At 42.2% G+C, this 24,243-nt stretch overlaps 1 protein-coding gene across 1 annotated transcript in view; it reads right to left on the bottom strand.

The window, feature by feature from the left end:
• UTP20 (UTP20 small subunit processome component) overlaps positions 1-13,273 on the bottom strand; it is an 82,442-nt gene extending 69,169 nt beyond the window's left edge. The window contains exons 1-10 of the mRNA XM_015421304.1: positions 13,229-13,273; positions 12,394-12,474; positions 8,916-8,982; positions 7,360-7,492; positions 6,316-6,504; positions 5,306-5,387; positions 3,551-3,688; positions 2,815-2,970; positions 2,187-2,333; positions 1,229-1,363 (exon numbers count right to left, since the gene is read on the bottom strand). Coding sequence (XP_015276790.1) covers positions 1,229-1,363; positions 2,187-2,333; positions 2,815-2,970; positions 3,551-3,688; positions 5,306-5,387; positions 6,316-6,504; positions 7,360-7,492; positions 8,916-8,982; positions 12,394-12,474; positions 13,229-13,273 — 1,173 coding nt within the window. The remainder of the gene's footprint in view (positions 1-1,228; positions 1,364-2,186; positions 2,334-2,814; positions 2,971-3,550; positions 3,689-5,305; positions 5,388-6,315; positions 6,505-7,359; positions 7,493-8,915; positions 8,983-12,393; positions 12,475-13,228) is intronic.
• Positions 13,274-24,243: the final 10,970 nt, after the last annotated feature.

Here is a 24,243-nt window from a genome sequence, read left to right as displayed (position 1 = left end):
ACTTCAGACTTTGATTACTGCTATGGCTAGAAATATACAAATCGAGGAACAGGGTCATACTTATAATGACATCATATGAACTATAGGCTTTAAAAAGAAAAGTAAGCCTTGCGAGATCGTTCTGGTTTTAGGCCAGTTCAACTATAGTACTTTTTACCATAGAGGTGTACAAACCTGCACTCATTCACAGTGAGAGCACTCGGGTATCTGGAATTACATGTGAGGTGCCTCACAGCAGCCCATCTAACCCAACACTCTCTTCTCCAGCTAGCACCAACTCTCCGTGGCTTCAGGAAGAAACTCTGCCCTGATGGTAAGAGACTCCATTGAAAAGAGAGGGATTTATCCCTGGCACTTCAGCACATGAAGCACTCAACTACAACTCCTCCTCTTATACATTTAAGGGGCTGCAAGACCTTGACAGGACTCAAGAGAAAAACCTGAAAGATCTACCTGGGATGGTGGTCAGAAGGCTTGACTCTTAAGCTATGACCAAAGATCAGAAGCTAGACAAATTGCTGGAGTATTCATGAACAGATCTCCAACACATGTTTATTTCCAGTATAGCTGTAGCAGAAGTCCCCAATTTACACTGAAGCCACAGTACGGACAAAGAGGGTTTAACTCTTTTCTCCCCCTGCACCATTTTCCCAGCCTCACAAGCCCCACCACCAGAACTGCTGCTTGACCCACTAGGGGAGCATACAATTTGCCAGCATGCTTCCCGCATTGGGGCAAACAGCAGCTTCAGGTTAGGAAAATAGCACAAAAAGGAAAGCATTAACCCTTTGTGCAAAAGCCTCTGTTGCAGCCAGGGAGAAAGAACAAATGTGCTTGAGATCCATTTATGTATCTTCACCACCTTATTTGGTTTGGGCCTCAAGCTTTGGCCAGTCTTGTTTATGACAAACATGTTCCATTATTATACCATGCTGACTGAATATTTCACCTCCCCTGGTGGGAGAAGGTCCACGCTGGCATTTATCACCCTGTTGCATCTTGCTCACACTGGAGCCAGAAAAAGTGAAGTTTCTTCTTCCTCCAGCAAACAGTACAGGAAGCCATGATTTCTGTTTCATTAAAATGGATGTGCCAATCACCTCATTAAGAAAACCGTTCCAGATTTTTGAACACCTATCTAGCCTCCACCCCCAAAAAAAGATAAGAGCAACCACATGTTTTCCAGACCATGATCATGATGGTTTAACACCAACTAGACTTTTGTTACCTTCTCCACTGTTTCTTTGGTCAAAGATTCAGATAGTGAGGCATTCTCAGCAAGGAGCAAGACAGAAATGACTCTGAGCAGAGTATCACAGCAGGGAACTGAGAGGTCAGGTGTGCCTGCCAATTGTATGAATGTCTGTGAAATTAAAGGAGGAAGTACTATTAAAAAGCAGACTCTGAAATTCTGGCAGACCAAAAAAATCTGTGGTACTGTGTACTTTGAGGTTCTTCATTTCCCTTATGATGAAACTCATACTGTAAAATACTCCTAGATTCTAGAATGTTCTTAAACATTTGGAGGCCTATAGCTATCTGTAAAACAACAGACTGTTCCTTAAAGAGGCTTCAGCATGTGGTCTGAAATTCTGACTTTTTAAATCTTTGAAACATTGGTAAGAGAACAAAATATTAAAATGTTGGAAAAATAGTTTCTTTGAATACCGTACTATGTTCTGATGCACAACTGGTTACTAATATAACTTGGTATAAGATGGGGTGGGGGTGGAGCACATGTATATGTTTCGAATTTGGAGGTTCCTATGACTCTCTGAAACCATGAGGGCTAGAATTTTTTTGGCAAGAGAATTAGTCGATAGCCAGCTCAGTTACCATATATAATATTTAGTTACATTTAGAAACATGCACATCCCTAAACCTTTCTGTTCATCCCACCTTTGTCCTTGTCCACTCCCCTTCTTGAACATGATGTGATGTAACACGACAATTCAACAAAACCAACAGTGTTACTGTAGAAAGACAAATTTATCTAGGCCTATAGAATCCATCCCATAATGTGGAAAATAATAACCTTCATTCTTTGTTCAAACTTTTCTGCTCTTGGACTTTGATATAATCAGCAACAGAAAACTAAATACAATGTTACAGCCCATCCCAATTTGCCTCTTCTCCTACATCTAATGCTTATGATCCACTTTAGCATAAGAAACAGGTTGGCCCACCTTGCAAACGTCTTCAGGGTGAGGTATTTTGGATCCACGTGCATACTCTACTAAGATCAAATACACTTGTAATATCCTTTCAGTCTGCTCAGAAGCTTCACAGCAGTTGTCCTTGGTGATTTTCTCTTGCAGTTTGATTACCGATTCCTGTTTTACATAAAAATAAACAGCAATGCACCAACTATCAGACAACTCCATAAATTAAAAAAATACAAAAACTATTTCCAAGAAGCCTGAAATTTGATGCTTTTTTTAAATGCTCATTCTGCCTTTACTTGTAGGCTCCACCCCTGCATCTCAGATAAAAAGGTTTCTTTATTTATGACTACAAGCAGCTTTTACAAGTTGTGTTGTTGTTTTTTTAATAATACATACCAAAACTATAAATGAGTTTTGTTTGTGGCTATGTTGCAGTATTTTTCTACCAATTTCCACGGGATTGTTGTTAACTGAAATAAGTGTGAATCTTGCCCAGAAATATACATCAGACTATAGACCAGAATAGATTATTCCACTCTCAACAACCCTAGAAGGACAGCCCTGGATGCTTCCTCTCTCAGCGCACAAGCATAATTCTTTGGGCCGGGAGAGGAGAGAGCCCTTTGCATTCCTGTCAATAGCAACTTACTTGCAAGCATCTGAATAAAATATCAAAATGCTCCTTGGAAAGGTACCCAGTAGCCGACTTCACCATGCATTTGAAAGCTTCTCCAACAGAGATCCAAGAAAGTGTAATTTCTGTTTCTGTAATTGGCCCCATCTTTTTCAGAATTAACGTAATAGCCTGTGGAAGAAATTACATATGCCTTTTCATTTATCCAAAAACTCTAGATACCACATTGGCTTTTAGACAGTATAAGAAAAATTAGGTTAAAATTCACAAAAACAAGTGACCCAGCATTTTTTTTTTTTAAAGGGAAAAGAGGAAATAGGTTTTAACTAGTAACTTAAGCCTTTAAAATGGGCTAGAGCCATAAGAATCATGCTTTGGATCTCTGTGAAGTCTGAATACAGCATTCCCAACACACTATGGTTTGTGAGTGGACAAAATGGGATCCTAGGCAATCATTTGTATCAACAGTGGTTTGTTGCAGTATCTGAATACTGAAATCCCAGTCTGTTCAACCGCTCCACTCCTCAGCCTCCTACACAGAAAGAGGGAAGTGCAGACCAACAGAAAATACTACTGCTCCACCTGATTTCAAGTATTTTGTCAGAACCTGATCCAATGCAACAAACTGAAAGTCACCTCATTTCGTATATAAGGCCTTAGCGCACAAGGCTCTTCATAAACCAGCAACTAGGGCATGCAAACCAGTTTCCTTTATACTTTTCCAACTACATCATACACTCAGAATGCTTACCTTTTCTGCACAGGAATGGAACATGTTTCTAACTCCTTTGCACATTGCAAAAATTAATTGCCCCACTCCTTCCACTTTTTCTGGGTGCTCTCCAAGGTCAAGGAACATTAAATTTAAAAGAGCATTCTGATCAGAAACCTACAAAAAAATCCAAACATATGACACTTTATTGAAAGACGAGTAAAAAAACCCATTGGTACATCAATTTTGCACATTGACAATCCTAACTTGTGGTGATTACAATGTACATAAATGACCCAGGGGGAGCGGGTGAGAATTTTAAGCAACATAATGTACTGGTTACATATTTATCCTGTCCTCCTCCTCTGAACTCAGAGGCTGGTTAACTTTTCCATTAAAACTTTTCCAATGCCATGGCTTCTCTCAGCCTGAACCAGAGGAGCAGCCGTTCATCCATACAGCTAGGTACTCCTACAATTTAGCTCTCCAGTGCTGCTGATCCAAATCTGAAGCAGTCCACAGTAGTTTACCTACCAATGTTAAGTGACAGTGTGTAGTAAGTCGGGGGGGGGGGAATAACAGGAACGGTAAAGCCGATAGTTACAAAAGACCTTATTTACAAATTGGTTCTTAGATTACCTAGCACAATTTGAACATTTGTGTTCTCCTTCAGGAGAAATTATTCAATATTTAAACAGTAAACTAGTACCAGAAAGTTAATCTCCAGGTCTGGTTTTTCCCAGTTCTTCTTCTGAATGGTACAAGTTCTGTTTATAGCAGTAAGTCAACAGCTGTAAAATTTAAGGCAATGATTTGACTACTTAAAGTTTACTCACTAAGTGAATTTAATTTACTCACTAAGAATCTTACTGCTATAATATTCTGCAGAGGAATCCTGTGTAGTGATTTCTGATATCCAGCAGAGTCTGGTAAAAAACATGCCAAACCTTCACTGAAAATTGGCACTCTTACCTTAAACATCCAGTACCACTGTTTTTTTTGATAGTCTTAGCTACTATTTATGCTGAACATGCACAGAGCAATGCCTATAACAGGGACTCCTAGGGGGTCTATTGATGGGCTTCAAGAGGCCCATGAACCAGGCAAAAATCAAGATTTCCCCCCCCCTAATTTTCTTCCTGTTCCTTTGACACTGTTCATAATTTTTTAAATTTTAAATTATGTTATTAAAGCAGTTCCACTTCAAAGAAGTGTAGGGTGGCACGTGATGCTACTGTACACAATCAGGTAATGTATAATCATCCCCTGCAAGTCAGGGTTTTCAGCACTTGTTGACATTAAAACAAAAGTCAAAATAATGGGATGTCAAAGCTGACATGAGTTCTGCCATGTCAAAGATCACTCCACAATTTCAACTTCTTATTCAAGACAGACAACAGCAGCCTTCTTACTGAAATTTGCTTTTGAGCAGAACAAAAGTTTATTTTTTGTTTTATTTGCAGAATTTATTTCAATTTTCTTCATTTTTCTTCAGTGTCTATAGCTTTTATCAGATTTTCACAGGGATCTGTGACACACACACCCCAATTAAAAACCACTGGCCTAGAATTCTTTCTTCACCTCACTAAATGTTTTACAATAAAACAAAGAGTGCCCAGCAATCCTATTTTACATTACTACAACTAATCTGAAAAGTGAACACAAACTGCAATCCTAGGCACACTTACTGAGACTGTTCTACAGAGCATAGCAAGAGTTCTCAGCAGACATGTACATGATTGCATTAGGGATCCTCTCTCTCACTCCCTGCCCACATGTTCCCACACCACCTACCTTCCTCATCAGGAAAGTGAAGCTTTCTGCTGCAAAGTTTCTGATATGCTGTTTGTGGTGGGCCAACAGGGTGCTGTACAATCTGCAAATATAAATCTTTAAGCATACTAATGTAAGAATAAAAGTCACACAAAGACAACTCAGTGATACTTCTTTGAATCCATCATTTAACACAAAGCAACTCTCTCAAGCACATATTTATTATTCTGATCAAGGTAAAGTCATGGCAAGTTATGATACACAGATGAGAAACTAACATTGACTACTTTTGTACCTTGGGTCAGTTTAAAATCCTCCAACTGACTAAAACAACTTGCTCTTCCAATTGTATCAACTGAGTTCCTCTCTACAGACCACATAGTGCCTACCATCTGTCCACTGCCACTCCTGTGGGGTCTGCCCTATTTTGGTGGCAGTCAGCACCTGTCTGATGATGGCCGACTGCAACATTCCCCACTATCTACTGCCAAGGGCAGTAACTGCCAACCTACACACAGACTATGCTGTCCGCCTGTGGTGCTGGTGACCCTGCCCCTGCAAAGGGCATCTGACTTGATGACCTTGCAGCCTCTTCCAGCTTGGAAACTCCATTCCGTATTAATTCATGTAACACATGAAATGGAAGGAACAACATGGATTATCAGGTAGTTAAAATCAAGTACTCCTACCTGGTACCTACTCTAACTTCTTTAGAAAGCCTCCCAGAAAAAAGAAGGAGATTTATTATCTTCTATTGGCCTATTCATAATTAGGAAATTGTTTATACATCCTTAAAATCAAGGCAACAAGCTATCACACTGATTCAGAAAAACTCAAAGTTGAAAATTTCTAAATAAATATTAGAAAATAGTCTAAATAAGTAAATACATTTTTATAAATAAAATAAATAAAGGGACCAAAAGTGCTTTCTACTCCAGCCCCCAATAGAAGTGTGCAAATGGTGTGTGGTTAACAAGCCTTTTGCTTTGGCATCCTAGGCATATTATTTTAGATAGATCAACAAAGCTTACCCATAAATGTTGGACATGTCCTTCACCATTAGCCTCCATAAGTATTTGTAAAGATAGGAAAGAGAGGTGAAGGCCCATTCTAGCAACTCAGTGTCCTGAGTATCCAATAATTTTGTAATGCACAGGAAAAAGTCTTGAAAGTGAGGATAGAAATCTGTCTGTAGGTCACGTGCCAACTGAACCACCAAACTATAAGAGGAAAATGTCAATGACAGCATATCATAATTAAATATGCATACTCAATAGTGCTTACAAACGTCTCTGGAAACACATCTTACAGTTCCACAATGTACTCTTATTTTAAATTTGTGTAATACTGTCCATTATTCAATCTCTAAGTTTCATCACACATAATACCATGTCATCACAGTTTTGTGAGGCACATACAACTACTGTAATTTCCATTTGGAAAAGTGGTGCCAAGGCTTACACGTCAGGGCAACTTCAATTACTGAAAATATCTTATTATAATAATAATAATATTTTAAAGCAACATATATGACTGATATAAAGGAGAAGAAGAAGAAGAAGAAGAAGAAGAAGAAGAAGAAGAAGAGGAAGAAGAGGAAGAAGAGGAAGAGGAAGAGGAAGAGGAAGAGGAAGAGGAAGAGGAAGAGGAAGAGGAGGAGATTGGATTTATACCCCACCCTTCACTACCCAAAGGAGTATCATAGCAGCTTACAAACTCCTTTCCCTTCCCCTCCCCACAACAGACACCCTGTGAGGTAGGTGGGGCTGAGAGAGCTCTTGACAGAAACTGCTCTTTTTCAAGAACAGCTCTTATCAGAACTACAACTTGTCCAAGGTCATCCAGCCAGGTGCAAGTGGAGGAGTGGGGAATCAAACCCGGTTCTCCCAGATTAGAGTCCGTACACTTAACCACTACACCAAACTGGTGATAAGCAGTACTCTGGAATATCAAAAATAAAGGTTTCAAATATCACAAATGCAATATTCTTTTTCCTCTAGAAATGAAAATATATTATTGGTCTTTTTCTGTCCACACAAACAACTCAGAAAACATATTTTAAAGCTCACACTTACTCCAAAAGGGGCTGAAGAGCAAGACTGTTTTTCACTTGCATGTGAGTTTTCAAACTCTGCACAATATCCTTCTGATAATAAACTAGCTGGTTGAAAGACTGGCATTTGTTGACTACTTCCCTGTAGAATGTCACTGTGGAAAACAATAGAAATTATCAATCCTAATATAGCAGTTGTGGAATTCCCAAAACCATCAACTCTTTGTTTTCAAACAGCAACTAACTATTGTCGTTTTACACTTCCGCCTGGGTTAGGACACAGTAAGGTGTGGGGGTCGGGAGCAGAATTCTCCTCCTGCTTAGGCTAAAATCCTGAGGCTCCCAAAGCGAGAGGTCCAAAGTCAGCAGGCAACTAAATATGTACATATGTGGTGCCCAATCCAGGTCCATTCAGACAAGACCAACATGCATAATGTGGATTTCCCCTCACAACCTCACAGGAGTGAGGGAAACTTTTACAGCTCGTAGCACAATAGGCATTTGCAAGAAAAAGCTATTCAAACACAGTTAGACTTTTGGCCTTCTGATTTCTCAACACCCCCTTTTTTCTTTTCTGTACCCTTTTCAACTATATAATAAAACAAAATATATATATATTTTTAAAAGGTAGATTTTTTTCTAGGATACTTCCTATGTATACCCTACCCTAGACATAAACCACATTTTTTTCAAGGATGTATGTGCTGTGTAAATGTGCATAATTTCAACAAGAATTAATATGCTATGCTTGGTTTGAAGACAACACTTTATACATTAAAGAATTCAGTGTGTTTAGTGTTGTGGTGCTTACTTTGATAATTGCATATGCTGGTAGCTCCATACAGTCACAATAGGACTACCAGCAATGAAGGGTTGCCAGCTCTGGGTTGGGAAATTCCTAGGGATTGGGGTCTGGGAGGGCAGGGAGGGTGGAATCTGGGAAGGGCAGGGACCTCAGCAGGGTACAATGCCACAGAGTCCACCCTCCAAAGCAGCCATTTTCTCCAGGGGAACTGATCTCTGTCATCTGGAGAGCAGTTGTAACTCCAGGAGATCTCCAAGCCCCCCCTCCCCCATGGAGTTTGGCAACCCTAAACAGGAGTATTTCAGCCAAAAATAATTCTAATTTCAATCTGCCTCCAAGCTAAAATTTAAGATGACAGTTTAAACTTTTTAAAGCCTTTTATGGCCAATAAATATGAAGGCCCACCTCTCTCCATAGCAGTCTACACATCTGTCAGGATGTGGCCATCCAGCCATATATCTGCTGCTCTCCATTCACCAAGAAAAAGATCATAAATGGCTAGATCTAGAGCCTTTGCCATTGTGGTGTGCTTAAGGGGGAAATCATTTCTCAGAGAGAGGTGGAACAGATAACTCTTTCTCAGGTCACCAAACCCTTTTTCCAGCTAGCTTCAAAATGAGAAATATCAGCTGGTTTGGTCTGAAAGAAGAACAAACTCTTGGCCTCAACATGCATTTCCAATATAGACTTAAGTACTCAAAAAAAGTACCACATCTTTACAATTCACAAGAAGAAACAGCCACGTCAAACACTTTTGGAAAAAATATACATACCAAAATGCCGAGTCAGGTTCAGCTCTCTCCATTTCTCAAGTCCTTCATGAAAATACGTTTCAACCTCCTACCAAGATAAAGAGTGACCATAAAGTATCTCAGGCCTACTCCTCCAAAGAATAAAGCTTACATAAGGAGCCTCTAAAGCATTTCTCAAAAAAAAACCCACAACACCACCAGAAAATGCAAAAAGGGCTCAAGCGGCCACATGGATTTCAACCAGACACTGCTGATGGCTATGAGCTAACAGCAATGGGGTGTTAATTGAGAAACTGTTCAACAATGACCCAAAGTTACTGCTTGGTTGCTGATCTCTTCCTTGTACTTCTTTGAACTGAGACTGGTGTGTACAAATTACATTTCAAAATACGAATCCTTTAAAAAATTATTTATACAAATAAACAAGTAGTAAAGCTTTTCCTGAACTGTATCACTTTGGGCTGCAATTGAGCAGTTGCATGTTTGAATGCTTCTCCAGCATTCAAACCAAAAAATAAAAGTGGAGGACCTTCAAGAACTTGAACATGTCATTTTCCCCTGCCCCACTATTTCCTCTGTATCATCTCTGGAATCCCCCATAACCTTCCCTTCCCCCTTTTCCTTCTTCCTTCTCTCCTTTTCACCCACCAGTCAATCTACCTTTCTCTGCCCTGTTGTATTCAACATTACCTCCTTCCCACCCCCTGGAACTGGCAGCCTCTCTGCAGGAAAACTCCAGTCAAATTGCATGGTGATGAGCTGGGTGTAGTTGAACAGTGGGGAACGTGCAAAGACTTGTGCGGGGTATCTCACTTTCCCTTGTATCCCCTCCTCACAATATTTCGACTGTTCTTCCTTCTGGCAGGCCCCACATCCTTACCTCCCTGATTCCTTCTCTCCTTCATACCCACACACCCGCCTTTTATCTGCCACCCTCCATCTTTAGCTATATTTATTTATTTACTTCATTTATATCCCAGCTTTCTCCACAACTGGGATCCAAAGCAGCTTACATTATTATCTTCTCCTCCACTTTATTCTCACAACAACACTGTGAGGTAGATTAGGCTGAGAGTGGGAGTAGGTGATATGAAAGACCTCTGCCTGACACACTGGAGAACCACAGCCAGTCTGAGTAAACAATACTGAAGTTGATGGACAAATGGTCTGATTCAATTTAAGGTAGTTTCATAAGTGTGACTGGTCCAAAGTCAATCAGTGACTTTTCAAAGCAGAGTATAACCTGGGTCTCCCAGATCCTAGTTTGAAATTCTAACCACTATACCACAGTGGCTTTCATGGGATAGCTGCTGATAAACTTGAAAGTTTGCAATACTGTTTTGACTGCCTACCTAGCAATGACTACTGAGGGCATCCACTTCTTAAACCTACAAGCATTCATTGGGGGGGGGGTTACCCACCATTTTATTTTAAGATTTCATATTTTTCTGCAAATCTGGGACAATTTTCAGGTTTGCTGAAAGATCTGTCTTGTTTGTTCATGGTTCCAATTTCCAGATATAAGTATCCAAAGATAGGGGCCACTAAGAATTAGATATATTGACAAGAAGGCAGAACCGCGATACTCACGGGGGAAGGAGTATTCCCCACAGCTCCCAGCCTCCAGAAGCAGGACCTCCACAAGAAAAGGAAGCGGCAGCAGGTGAGCCCAGAAGGCGGACCCATGAGGCCCACCAAGCCTTCTCCCTCCCCCCACCCGTGGCGGTGGCAAGGCCTAAGGCCCGCCAAGCCTTGGCGGTGGCGAGGAGCCCTGAAGCCCACCAAGCCTTCTCCCGCCCCCTTCCCTGGAGGCGGCAGTGGGGCCTGCCAAACCTCCTCCCCCCCCCCCAACAGCAGCGAGACAGTTGCCAGGGCATTCTCTGCACACATGCACGGAATGCTCTTGTACTTTTGGGGAGATTTAAATATCCCCCCTATATTTTTTCAACTTTTCAGATTTTTCTGCACATCTGGGGATTGCCCCAAATGTGCAGGAAAATCTCCCTGCCCCCCAAGTGCCCCCGATGTGCAGATTTAGATATTAGCATGCAGGGGGCAACTTGGCTATTAGATATATAGATGATTCTGGATTTATATGGTAATTCTGAATGCTCACTGCACTTAATATTCACCATCTTGTAATCCTTACAGTTCTGTAAAATAGATCAATACTGGTATTTCTATACTGATGGTGGGGGAGCTTTGAGAATGAAAAATAATGGCTTTTCTAAGGCCATCAAAGCAGAGATAAGATTCAAAATAACAGCTTTCTGATTTGTAATTCACAGTGCAGTTCACAGAGTTACTCTGTTCTAAGCCCACTGAAATCAACTGGCTTAGACTGAAGTCACTCCAGGATTCCACTCAGTTTCTTAGCCACTATCTTACAGCAGCTCTCTTATAAAAATAATGGATTTAAAAGTATGTAACTCTGTTTAGGGCTGCACTAGCAGTTGGTCAATTTATCTAAGCCTTTGCATAGTAGTTCAACTCTGGGGGGAGATTGAATTTTTAAAAGCTGTTCTCTTGCCTTTTAAAATATGAAATAATGTGATCTAATACTACCTGTGAAAGATTACCACACAAAGAGGTACAAAAAGAGGTAATTATTTTTTCTGTAGTTTATATTATTTATTAAAGGTAAAGGTAAAGGTTCCCTTGCTCGAAAGCCAGTCGAATCCGACTCTAGGGTTGCGGTGCTCATCTCCGTTTCAAAGCCGAAGAGCCAGCGCTGTCCGAAGACGTTTCTGTGGTCATGTGGCCGGCATGACTAAACACCAAGATTAATACATAACACAGAACTTTGTTTTTATTGTTACCTTTTTAGGAGGGATTGTTTTAAATTCAGGATCATCTGTTTTTAAGTATAACCTTCTCTTTTTTGGGGGGGGGGGTCCGTCTTACATTTAGGGCTGTCTTACTTTTGAGTAAATACTGTAACTGCAGACCAATTCCAGTTTAAGGTGAGGTATGATAGGAATTTGTATGTCTTGCTGTCTCACTTCCCCAGCTATATAAGGGACAATTACACATAATCATCTTATGTGAATATTATAAACTCATCTGTCCACGTTATATTACTTATATACTACAGCAAAAAAAAAGGAGAATAAGAATATCAGGCAAAGAAGAATGAAACATGGGATGACTCCTATACCTTGGGCAAATGCCTTAGATATCCAGATTATCAATTTTCTCATATTGTGAACAACTAGCACACTGAAATGGCAAACAAGCCCAAGACTGCCTAATCGTTGCTAGCATTAACAAAGCCAGCAAGAGTGGGGGGGACAGCAACCACTGCATTAAACCAGTAACATTATATCTCCAACACACACACACACACCATAACAAATGCCTCTTCCATCAGGAATTTCCTATGACACCTGGTGGTTGTTGTTTTTTGGCTATACCCATCCCTAGGGAAATACCTTAACATACCCATGATCTTTACCTAGAGTACAGAAACAGAAATTCCAAATAAGCCCATTATCCGTACCTCAGCGTAGCTCCCTGTTCGATCAATGCGATGGATAATATCAATATTTACATTGTTTAATCTTTCTGAGAAGGTGAGAAACTGCAAGAGAAACACAATATCACACTTAGAGATTAGTAGTCAAATTCTACATAGCTTAAAGTTTTGTTCATAACAGCTGAGAATCAAAGTAATGAGATTCTGGAAATGTAATTTAGTACTACTATTTGTACTGTGACAGAACCTTCTGTATCCAAGATTCACACCAAGGTTATAGTGTGCTGTACCACACCACAAGTCCAAGGTCTCAAAGGCACTTTCCTTTCCATCCCAATATATAATAATGATAAAAGACTCTTGATGGAGTTCAGCAATCATTTCTGGGTACAGGAACTTCTCTGAGCAAATTAAACTGTTCTGCCTGGAACAGCTTCCTCATTCATTTCACAGCTCATTTCTCTGTATCCCTGGGAGCAGCAGTAAAACGAATAATGACTCCTACCAATATGCAGATCTGAGATCATATGCATCTCTGAACCGAACCTAATTTGGGAGGGGGGGGCACAGTTTTTGATTGGACTAGGTTCGGAGGAATCCTGACACTACAGTATTTTGCAGGCACTAGAGTCACCTACAACGCATTGCAAAAAAAAAAAAAAAAGCTAAAAGTTGCATTGTACCTCTCAGGTTCCGTAACAATCTCAAATAATTTTTAGAGCCGCAAAGCAAATTGATACCTTTTCGATAAAACAAAAAGTCAACTTTTGATCCACAGTGGAAAACTGTATTCCTAGAAGATTCAAGTATCCCCCCCCCCCACGCACATCTGGACATAAAGCATCTTTCTGTATCTTACCCTGTACGTGTTCTCGGACTTATGAGAAGACGATTTGGTCTTCATGTTTCTGAAGAACTGGGGAACAGCCACCTCTTTGTATATAAGAGAGAGAGAGCGCGCGCCAGATATTGTATATTAAGCAAACGGCCGCCGAAGACAGATCAATTTACCAGAAACGCATGCGGCTGTATCAACTGGGGGCAGCCATATTGGCGGAAGGATTCTGGGATGCGATTATCACGTGGAACATAGACGTACACAGGAAGGAGGGTTGGGCTTTCTTGAGAATGCTGCAAGGAGACTGGTAGGTGGGTTGGTGGCCCATGGGAAGAGTGGTGTCGATTGCGTTCGGATGAAATACTCCCGAAATAATTCGCTTGCGACGCGAAATGCCTAATAAAGGGTGTGGAAGGAATAAGTGGTTTCTGTCTTGTATGTTTTGTCCTGTAGGTCAGCCTTATTAACTCAGGTAAAGGTAAAGGTTCCCTTGCTCGAAAGCCAGTCGAATCCGACTCTAGGGTTGCGGTGCTCATCTCCGTTTCAAAGCCGAAGAGCCAGCGCTGTCCGAAGACGTTTCCGTGGTCATGTGGCCGGCATGACTAAACACCAAGGCGCACGGAACGCTGTTACCTTCCCACCGAAGTGGTACCTATTTATCTACTTGCAATTTCTTGCTTTCGAACTGCTAGGTTGGCAGGAGCTGGAATTAGAGACGGGAGCTCACTCCATCATGCGGCACCCGGGTCTCAAACTGCTGAACTACTGACCTTCCACAGCCTGCAGTTCAGCGTCTTAACCACTTGAGCCACCGCAGCTCCTTTATTAACTCATGTATTTTGCATATTTAACCATCTCTTGCTGCCCCATTCTTACAATCTTCATTTTACTTGTTGGAACACCTCAAGAATTTGTTTTTGAGCAGAGGCATTAGAAGAGCTATACTAAGGCACGCTTTTGAAGCCTTGCCCTGATTATTATGCATATTTGTTAAAAGTAGCTGAGTTCATGCTTCCTGATAAGTAGACTTGAGAGTGCAGCTTTATTTGCATATTTTATTCTGCTTTAGATATAGGACTACTTCCCCCTCCTCTCCGCCTCTTCTTTTAAAGAACAGGAAAGAAAAGAGAGCGATGATTTTAAGCAAGTATGCATTGCCGTGGGAAGGAGGAGTCGCGAGGATAATGACATTCCTTTGACCATCAAACCACACTGTCCTCAGATCAAATATAATTAAAACATTTCCTGGTGCTTTAGAAATCCTTCCAAGCTCTGGATGCTTGAGGTACTTGAGTTAGTGTGCCGGAAATGTGTTCGGTTTTACTGGAGGGAAAACCCTGTTGAACCAGGAAACATTGACGGTTGTGACTGATCACTATAACTTACCTCCTGTAGATATAGAAATAGGGATTAATGCTGCCCTACACTCCTTGAAGGAAGGGTATGAAGGACTTCTTTTACTTTGACCACTGCTTTGCCAAGATAATGAAATATAATGGAAATGTGTTTGTTAGACTGGCACCTTAAACACTCTGTTTAGCATTGCATTTGAACAACATCTTTGTGAGCCTTTGCAGCATCGTGTGCAAGATGGCCTCTATAAACCAAATTCCTTAAATTATCTCCATTCAGATTATATCAGTATTTGAAAATGGTGTGCAGAACATTAACTGCAGATCTTGTTGTGTAGTATCCACGTGAATAATTTTAAAATAGAATGCAGGGAAAAATAAGCATAACCCATAATGTCAAAAGTGATGTCCTTCATCAACAAACTGAAATAATTTTGCAGAACTGACTTATCAAAGGACAAAACCTTAATATTTACAGATACAGTGATGTAAGTCTGCGGTGAAAGTGTCAGAGTAGGCCCAGGTTCAGATCTCTGCTCTGCCATGGAAGCTTGCTGGGTGACCTTGGGCCAGTCTCTGTCTCTCAGCCTGACCCACCTCACAGGGTTGTTGGGAAAATATAATGGAGAAGAGGAGAATGAAGTCAGCAGCTAACAATGCCCCCATGACACAGCAAAGTGGTGTGTGCTGAGGCAGGTATGCACATCTTGACATCGGGCAACTGCTGCCCACATGCAGATCACAAAGAGAACCAGGAGAAGCACAACACCTCCCCCTGGAAGAAGCAGTATGGCATTATTGAGATGCCTGAACGTACTCCAGGAAGCTCCTCAAATGCCAGTTTGAGTCCCCCTCTAAACCATGTTCCCTTTTGCCAGGCAAAATATCTGCATACTTCAGGATTTCTCTAAAAAGTGGCAACCCCAGCAGAACACCCAAGTTCTTTCAGGTCTTGGGGTGGCAGGGCTCAAGTGCACAAGCTTTTTCTCAGGTGAGGGGAATGCAGGTTCTGCAGCAGCAGCAGGAAGAACACACAACTACCCAGTTGCAAAGGCATTCCTGTCCCCACCAGAAAAGTTTCCTGGGGAAAGGCACCCATATATCAGTCAGGGTCCATGGTCCTGAATTTTACTAAGGGGGATGCCAGCAAGAATGCAAAGCTCAGCTTTTGGCCAGCAACAGGCCCAGCAGCAGCAATGTACCCTTCGTCTAGAGTTCCCATTACCAACATCCCTTCACCTGTGTTCTAAGTGTGCCTGGCATGTGTTGGAATTGAAGGACTTTGCGCTGTCTCCTGTCTCAGACTTGAGAGATGGCACCAAAGAGTTTAGACAGAGGTCACATAGAGCATCCTTTCCTTCCTGCTGTCTGACCTTTCCTTTAAAGTAGAATACTACTCATAGGGGCAATTTCCTCTGTTTCCAGTGTCTGTCTCTCTCTCACACACACACAGACACACACACACAAAGAAGGTGCACATTGCTCTCATTTTGCACCATGAAGGCTGGACATGCATCCAGCATCCAACACCATCTAGTTAGCTCGAATAGGTAGTCTGTATCTCTTACATGCTGTGGTGGCTCAAGTGGTTAAGATGCTGAGCTGCAGACTGGCAGGTCAGTAGTTCAGTTCGAGACCCGAGGGCGGCATGACAGAGTGAGCTCCCGTCTGTGGTCCCAGCTCCTGCCAACCTAGCAGTTTGAAAGCAGTGTTCCGTGCGCCTCAGCATCTAGTCATGCTGGCCATATGACCACAGAGATGTCTTTGGACAGTGCTGGCTCTTTGGCTTAGAAACAGAGATAAGCACCGTATCCCTAGAGTTGGATTCGACTGGCTTTCAAGCAAGGGAAACCTTTACCTATCTCTCACCTGCACTTTCCAGAACATATTTCCCTTAATAAAAGTTACTTATTAGTTTTAGATATGATTACTGACTCCATGTAACTTTGTAAGTTTGCTGCCACACCAAGTCCCAGCTTTGCTGCCTTAAAGCCTTTGCGCACTCTGCTACTTTTCTTGTGGTTCCCTGGCAGTACCAAGTCCAGAGAATCCAACAGCACGAAGTTAGCGAGAGAGCCACATATGCCATCATCTGAACTCTGGCTGCCCTGTGTGGGGTTTATATAGTGTTTAACAGCTGTGATCAGCTAAAGACTTAGCTGGTATCTTAAGCTGTGTCATGAATGCAGAGTGCAGGGGGAGGTATGGAAGGTTCTTTGTTACTCCAGAGATATTATGGATGTAATATTATGTTAAGCCCCTCTGCTTTCCTGACAAGCCCATGACACCACCTACTTCTGTGCAGGTGCTTGGGTTACCCCAGCCCAGCTCCCACTTATTTCCCACGTACACAGGTATAGTACTCAGTTGCCATTCTAAGCCATTAAGAGCCAGGGTTTAAGATTACTCTCTTTGAAGCACCAAGGCTGCTCTTATTTTAGAAAGGTGTAAATCAGAATCAATTCATTACAGTAACAGAGTTGTTCTAGGTTAACACTTTATTTTTTCTTCTCACCAACACATAAATATAGCTGGTCATTTAACTTAAGAACCTGTTTTATACTGCAGATAGACTAGCAGAGGCAACATCAGCAGAAGGCCTCAGCCTCGATGTCAGTGCCTTGTTGTTAGCCCTTTGGGGTAAATTGCTGGCCACTGTGTGACACAGGATGCTACATTAGAAAGACCACTGGTCTGATCCAGCAGGGCTCTTCTTATGTTCCTTGGAGTTTCCAAACTACACCAACAGTGTATGCTACCTGGAAAGTGTTGTCATCTCAATTTCGTTGTGAAATAGATATTGACTCCTCTTTTTGTTTCGGCTGTTGTAATTATAGACCATAGAAAAAATGCAGGGTTGGGCTTCTGTAAGTAGGGATAAAATAAACAAATACTGGGTCACTTGGTAAAGTGTTCAAGCAGCATGTTGAAGATGGTGGATTTCACGTTTATGGTGCAATCCTGTGAACTGCTGCTCTGGCACTTGAGTTTGTGGAGTATTCAGGGCTCTTGCTACCAGTCCCAAGAGATAACAAGGGCATCCAGAAATCAAATATAAATTTCAAAGCAGTATTTAAAGACATACTTTTTGCATTGGTATTGATCTACTGATTTTTCACCTCTGTTCCCTTTCCTTTCTATATCTGTTCCTTATTCGTTAATTCTCTAACTTTTAAATTGTAAACCTGCCTTGACCTGGATAGCCCAGGGAAGCCCGATCTCGACAGATCTCAGCAGCTAAGCAGGGCCGACCCTGGCAAGTACTTGGAAGGGAGACCTCCAAGGAATACCAGGGCAAGGACGCAGGGGCAGATAACAGCAAGCCACCTCTCTGAATTGTCCAAGCCCCACTAGGGGTTGCCAGAAGTCAACCATGACTTCCAAGCTAAGCACACTTCCGAGCACACACACACACACAAAATACAAAAAAGAAAGAAAGAAATTGTAAACCTGATGGCAGAAGTCTTCTTTTTTTTAGTTTCCAAACAATGCTAACAATGCAAGTGAAGTGTTGTCGTCACAATTTATTGTGAAATGCTTCCAGTGCTAAGATTGGCAGGTACTCTACAAATATTGTTTTTAGTAATATGAGTATGTTAGTTCATTTTACCTGTTTTGTGTTTTTAATTTTTCTTTTTAAAAAATAGTTTATTTACGTATTTTCCAAAACAAAATTACAAAACACAGATTAATTTTTCTTTTAAAGGTTTGATTGCATACCCCACCCCAAAAAAGTGTGCCCACTAGGAATCAGTAGAGATAGGCATGCATAGCTGTGGTCTGACAGATAAACTCACCATGGTTATGACTCATTGTTCTTCTTAGTTTTACAGATTTAAGCATCTATACTGATTACTTGACTGTCATAATGTTGTGTTTCATTGTGCCTATGTAACTGTGGTACATTTCCCTCTAATAATATGTTGGCAGCAGGTCTTGTTGTGGGCCATCTGATAACATTCTGAGAAGGGAAGAGACGAAATTTTGTGTTCTGTTCGTACCATGCCGTTGATTTTTAATTTCAAAAGACCAGATACTTACACCCATCTGAACTTTATCCTTTTGGCTTTAGAACTGGCATCCTTGTTTGTTTAAGGTTTTTGATTTTCACCAAAGTAGATTTATAATTCAACCAGTTTGTTAACGCCAGGTTAATGTACAAGAAGGAGTTGACAGATGTTGACCAGGAAGCTAGTCAGAGAGCACAATTCTCAGTGTTAAGATTGTTGATCCCTCATTTGACTTCGGTTCATTCCACCTTTTTACATCATCAGTCTCACTTGTTTTATTTGGTCTGAACCAGTCCTGGGTTTTGGAAGTCTTCAGCAAGATGCTGCTGAGCATAAGAACATAACAGCCCTGCTGGATCAGTCTAATAGTCCATCTAGTCCAACATCCTATTTCACACAGAGTCCAACCAATTGCCCTGGAAAGCCAGTAAATAGGGCATAGAAGCCAAGGTCTTCCACTGATGCCACTTCCTAGTACTGGTATTCAGGGTTTGCTGCCTCTGAGCATGAAGGTTCCCCTTAATCACCACAGCTGCTGGCCTCAGATGGACCTATCCTCCATGTATGTGTCTAATGTCCATCTATGCTAATGGCCCCCTCCCAAGTACTGTCCTAACAGAGATAGAAGGGGCAGGAAAGAAAATAGCAATAGCTGACATTGCTTCTCAGTGAGTGAGAACTGCTGCCATTTGGATCAAGGGCCATCATTCACTTATTCACCACCCTTTCTCTCTGATTGTTAGCAGCTCATCACTGCATTTGTTGGTCATATTGCAGATTCAGGAAGTGGCTGGCATTGCATTGTGAATTAAGGCCATTATTGTCTCTTCCCCTATTGATATTACTTGCAAGGTGTCCAGAGAGAGCAGGGCAGTAATGAATAATGTTCCATGGCAGCAGCAAACAGTGAATGGGTTCTCCAGTTCTGCAAATGGCACTCTTGCAGTTCCTTTAGCCTTTGGGTTCCCACATGATAGGATGCACCTCTCAGGAGGCATGGTGTAGCCACTGAACCAATATTTACCAATCCCTGGTAGGTAGTTGCATTGCAGTTGTGTCTGCAGTCCCTGCTTGGGCTGCTCCATGGGGATTTGATCCTGCAAGGCAACAGGCACCTTAGGTGTTTGACCAGCAGTAGCAATGTTCAGAGTGGAGGGGGTGGTAAATACTTGGGAAACCCCACAGAAAGGGTACTTTGCATAAACAGGCAGGGATGGGAACAAATGTTATTGCAGCATATTGCGAACATTGCTGTGCTCAGATCTGCTACAGGTTTTCTGCCTTGGGACACAGAAATCAAAGAAGAGCCTCTACTCCTCCAACTGGGAGTGTAAGGACAATCTCTGACTCACAAAGTCTCCGTCTCAAACTAGGACTGCTGCAGTTGTTTCCACGTGCCCCTTACACATGCCTGCTCTGTGCATTGTCTCAAGAGCCCTGCCTCCCTCAACAGTTGCTAGCAGGATGTAGAAACAGTGTAGAAATGCGGGGAGAGGCATGCAGATATGCTGGCAGTGTATCACTGCACAATCAGCTCGATACCATGCCAGTGCAACAACTGTGTCACTCTGTAATTGGATTTTGTTAGCTTTGTAGTGTATTCAAAGCTGCCTTGAATGCATGATATGTTGTGAAACATCTAATTGAAGTGTAATGTAAAGCTTCGTCCTGGGCTAGGATCCAAATCCATCCAATCGTGTTACTAGCCCAGGAAGCACCTAACCAATCACTTTCAAGCAAGCTCCCTGAGCGGGAACATCCTGATTGGTCCTTATGTGAACAACCTTATTGGTTGGTATTTGTACAGTGGGTGTGGCTACATTAGCCGGGAATGTTTAAAAGCAGGACAGCTGCAATGTAAAGGCTGTTCTGGCTATCAGATGTTGATCCGTGTTGGAGTTGTGTTCGAGTTGAAGAATAAAGTTGTGTTCTTGCTGAATCACTCCGACTGCTTTGTTAAGTGAGTGACTTAACAGCTTAGTGGTAGAATTTGACTCTGGTGCAGTTACTGTGCTCCCTACACACTCACATTTCTTTCCAAATTTGCCCTTTATTGAGCCAGCATGAGATACTACCTAGGGCTACCACACCAGCATTAGCAATGCACTGGAGTAGGAGGTCTCTGATAGAATAGGAATACAAGTGGACTTGCTGCTGACAGAAATGTACTCAGGAATCACTTCAACATGGCAACGATTCTGCGTAGCTGTCAGCAAAGCCCCCATATTCCAGTTTTCACAGCACTTTCCTTGCCTTGGTTCCCTCAGCTGCCATCCCCACCACCACCAGAGGGTTTGTTCAGTCTTTTCCTGAGATATAGTGTTATAACATTGTAATGATCTTTCTATTAGCATTTCTGAATGATCAGCTTTTGTGTTTGTTTGTTTTTTAAAGTAAGTCCTTTTCATTACGGAGACATGGGTATGTGTGTGGAAGTATATTCCTGCAACAAGAAGGAATAGACTATTACATTTTAAAAAATGAAAGCAGATCACATTATAGCAATATGTCAACTTCCAATTAAAAAAAAGAAAGCCCCCCCCCCCCCGAGGCCTCCAATGATGGTGGGAAACGGCAGCCAGGGCTGGGGCTGAGGAAAGAGAAATGGTGCTGATGTGGATCCACAAAAATATTCACCTTCCCATCTACACAGCATACAGACGTGCTTGTATTGTGATCTTTCAAGCAAGATCATACCAAACCATGTTTGGACAAAGCAGGGGAAGACATGGAAAGTGGACTATTAGGGAAGGATGTTGTGTGGATGCTATAAAAATGTGTTCATGTTAATTTTTTGTCTGTATTTTAGCTCTGGTTTTAATTGTTTTAATGATGCGAGGGTTTGTTGGTTTTAATGGATTTTAGATGTGATTTTATTATGTATGTTTTAATTTGTTAGTTGCCTTACTGGCCCTTATGAGGGCAGAGAGGCAGGATATAAATTCTGTATAATAGATAAAGTTTAAAAAGCTCCAATTTACACACCAAACTGAAGCAAAACCTCTGTGTGGAAGCAGCCAGGGTCGCTGTTAAATCTTGCCTTTCATGTCCTTATGGTAATAGTATATGGTAATCAGCTTCTGTGTAGTCCTTGAGAAGCCAAAAAGTACTATGCCTAAAGTGATTGATAGTGCCATCCTAACCAGAGTTACACCCTTCTAAGCTCATTGATTCCCATGGACTTAGGAGGGTGTAACTCTGTTTAGGATGGCACTGTGGGTGGGATGATGTATTCCCACATAGTTCCATTTGTGCCTCATAACAATGGTATCGTTGTGCAAGAAAGCATAACTAACTGGATTAACCTGTATGAAGGTATGTGCCTCAGCTAATACTTTATTTGCAGCGTGAATAGCATTTAGCAGAACACCAAACAAGCAAGCAGCTTATGAAAAAAAATACTTTGCTTACATTACAGTAAACTGACAAAACAGCTCACATATTACTGAAATAACGTACATTTCTTCTCCCCCCCAGAAAAAGAACATCCCTAAAGTAATTGCTATAAGACTGAGTTTATACAACTGCCTTAATTTAAGGGTTTCAACTAATATTTCCCTATATTACCATTTCTTGCACTAGGGCCTATGAGTGTATTTTAGGGATTTCACAAGCCCTCTGTTAGGACAGTTAGACAGTGTCATAGATGCAACGAACATGAAACTGAGCAAACTTCAGAGGACGGTGGAAGACAGGAGGGCCTGGCGGGATCTTGTCCATGGGGTCGCGAAGAGTCAGACTCGACTGTGCGACTGAACAACAGCAACTGTTAGGACAGATGGTGATCCCTTCTTGTCTCTGTCCAGCTAACATTAAATGGGGAGGCTCTCTGTAATATACAGAAGCCAAAGTTCTCCTGCAGTTTCTAAATGCATATAGAGTGGTTTTCATGTTGTGTTCTGTGCAGCTCAGGTCTTCCTTGGAAGGTTATTAGGAGTTCCTCAATGAGTTCAGGAATTGCAGAATTAACTAAATATTTATTTGCTGCCTTTCTCACTAACCATTTAACTTCCACGATCCTAGCTATGGTCTTTATTTAACTGGTAAAAAAATGTATTCTAGCAACTGTGCTCCCAGAGAGACTGTTCTTCCTCTCTTTCACTTTAATGACCCCTAAAGAGCTGATGCTGAGGGCAAACTGCCATTTGGCATCATGGGCAATGGTGAAGAGAGGGACTTGGGAATGCTGTTGGGGAAAAGGGAAGGGAAGGGTAATCGCCATCGCTGTAAATGCAGTTCACAGGATCTAGCCCATTGTTGACAGAGATACATGTAACTACTGCCTTGAAGCAGGTAGTATGACACCCCTTTTGTCAAGAAAAATCACACCCTCTAGATTTTCCTGGACCTTTCTGCGACTTTCCAAATTCTTCATAAACAGTTTTCTGAACTAGGACTGGGCAGTAGCACTTTAAAGATTCTGGTTCTTCCCGGACAGTAAGTCCCAGATGATCATGCCGGGACACTATTATTCCTCCCCATGGGTATTGTTCTTTGGAGTTTTCCATGTTCAGTGCTGTCTCCCATACGGTTCAACATCTACATGAAAGCACTGGGAGAGATCTGGTGATGCAATTAGTGTACTGATGCCACCCTATTGTTCTTTATTTTCATTAGCTCCTGGCAAAGCGCCCCCTGACTTCATACTTAAGAACAGTAGTGCACTGTGTTACTGTGTGCCTGTTCCAGCAGTGCCACAGCCCCTCCCATGGAGGGAGGGCCTTTCAGCAGATTATCCGACACGTTTTTATGGGATTAAAATGTCTCTGTGGGGCCCTACCCAGCAACAGGGGTGAAAAGTCTCGATGGGGACCAACCCATCAATAGTTCTACCCTCAAGTTGGCTTTTGAGGCCTTCTACCCAGAGACTTCTATTGGTAGAGAATCACCTTTCCTTTCCTGCAAGATCAGGATCCTTGTTTCTTCATGGGGATATAGCCTTTCTTCCCACATCCATATACAAACTTGCCTTCCTATGGACCCACACTACCTGTTTTCCAGTTTGTGCCTTCCAGTTGACCAATGTTCGGATTCCATTTGGCTCCTCCTCCTTTTTGTCCTGGTACACCTCTTTCTGGGATGCATCAGCCATCTTCTTGCAGTAAGGCAAAACCAGATCTTATTTTCCCTCCCCTTATTTTCTGTCCCCTAGTTCCTTTTATGTTCTTCAACATACTTTGTCCCCCTTTGATGTATGGCTCCGCCTCACATCAACTGCCAATGTGAAGTGGGCAAGCCAGCCGGGCATATCCCACTGGACCTTAATTGAATGGCCAAAAGTACAGTAATATCTGCTGCTGCTTCCCAGCAGCCATCTCTGGTGCCCAGGTAGGTTGACAGACCATCAGGGCTCCTTCAGTGCTGAGCTACCAGCCCTAAAAGCAATAGCCAGGAAGCACCTGGGAGCGGCTCATCTCCAAGGACACCAAGTCACAGAGAGCAGAGCTATTTTTGGGCAGGAACGCACAGGAACGGAGTTCCAGCTGGCTACAGCCAAAACCTCTGTGTGTGTGGCTATAGAGGGAAGGCCTGGAGAGCGACCCCCCTTGGCAACTCCAAGGTGGGCAACTCCTGGAAGGATCAGGGAGGGGATTTAAATGCCTCCCTGTCCCTTCCCCGGCCTGTCCAAGGGCCGGCTTGCCCGGGCTCCCTGCAACCATGGGGCGCCCGGGCA

The sequence above is a fragment of the Gekko japonicus genome, unplaced genomic scaffold (genome assembly GCF_001447785.1).
Source record: "Gekko japonicus isolate JY-2015 unplaced genomic scaffold, Gekko_japonicus_V1.1 scaffold443, whole genome shotgun sequence".
NCBI lineage: Eukaryota > Metazoa > Chordata > Lepidosauria > Squamata > Gekkonidae > Gekko > Gekko japonicus.
The sequence above is the reverse complement of the archived record's forward strand: the minus strand, read 5'-3'. Positions and strand labels throughout refer to the sequence as shown.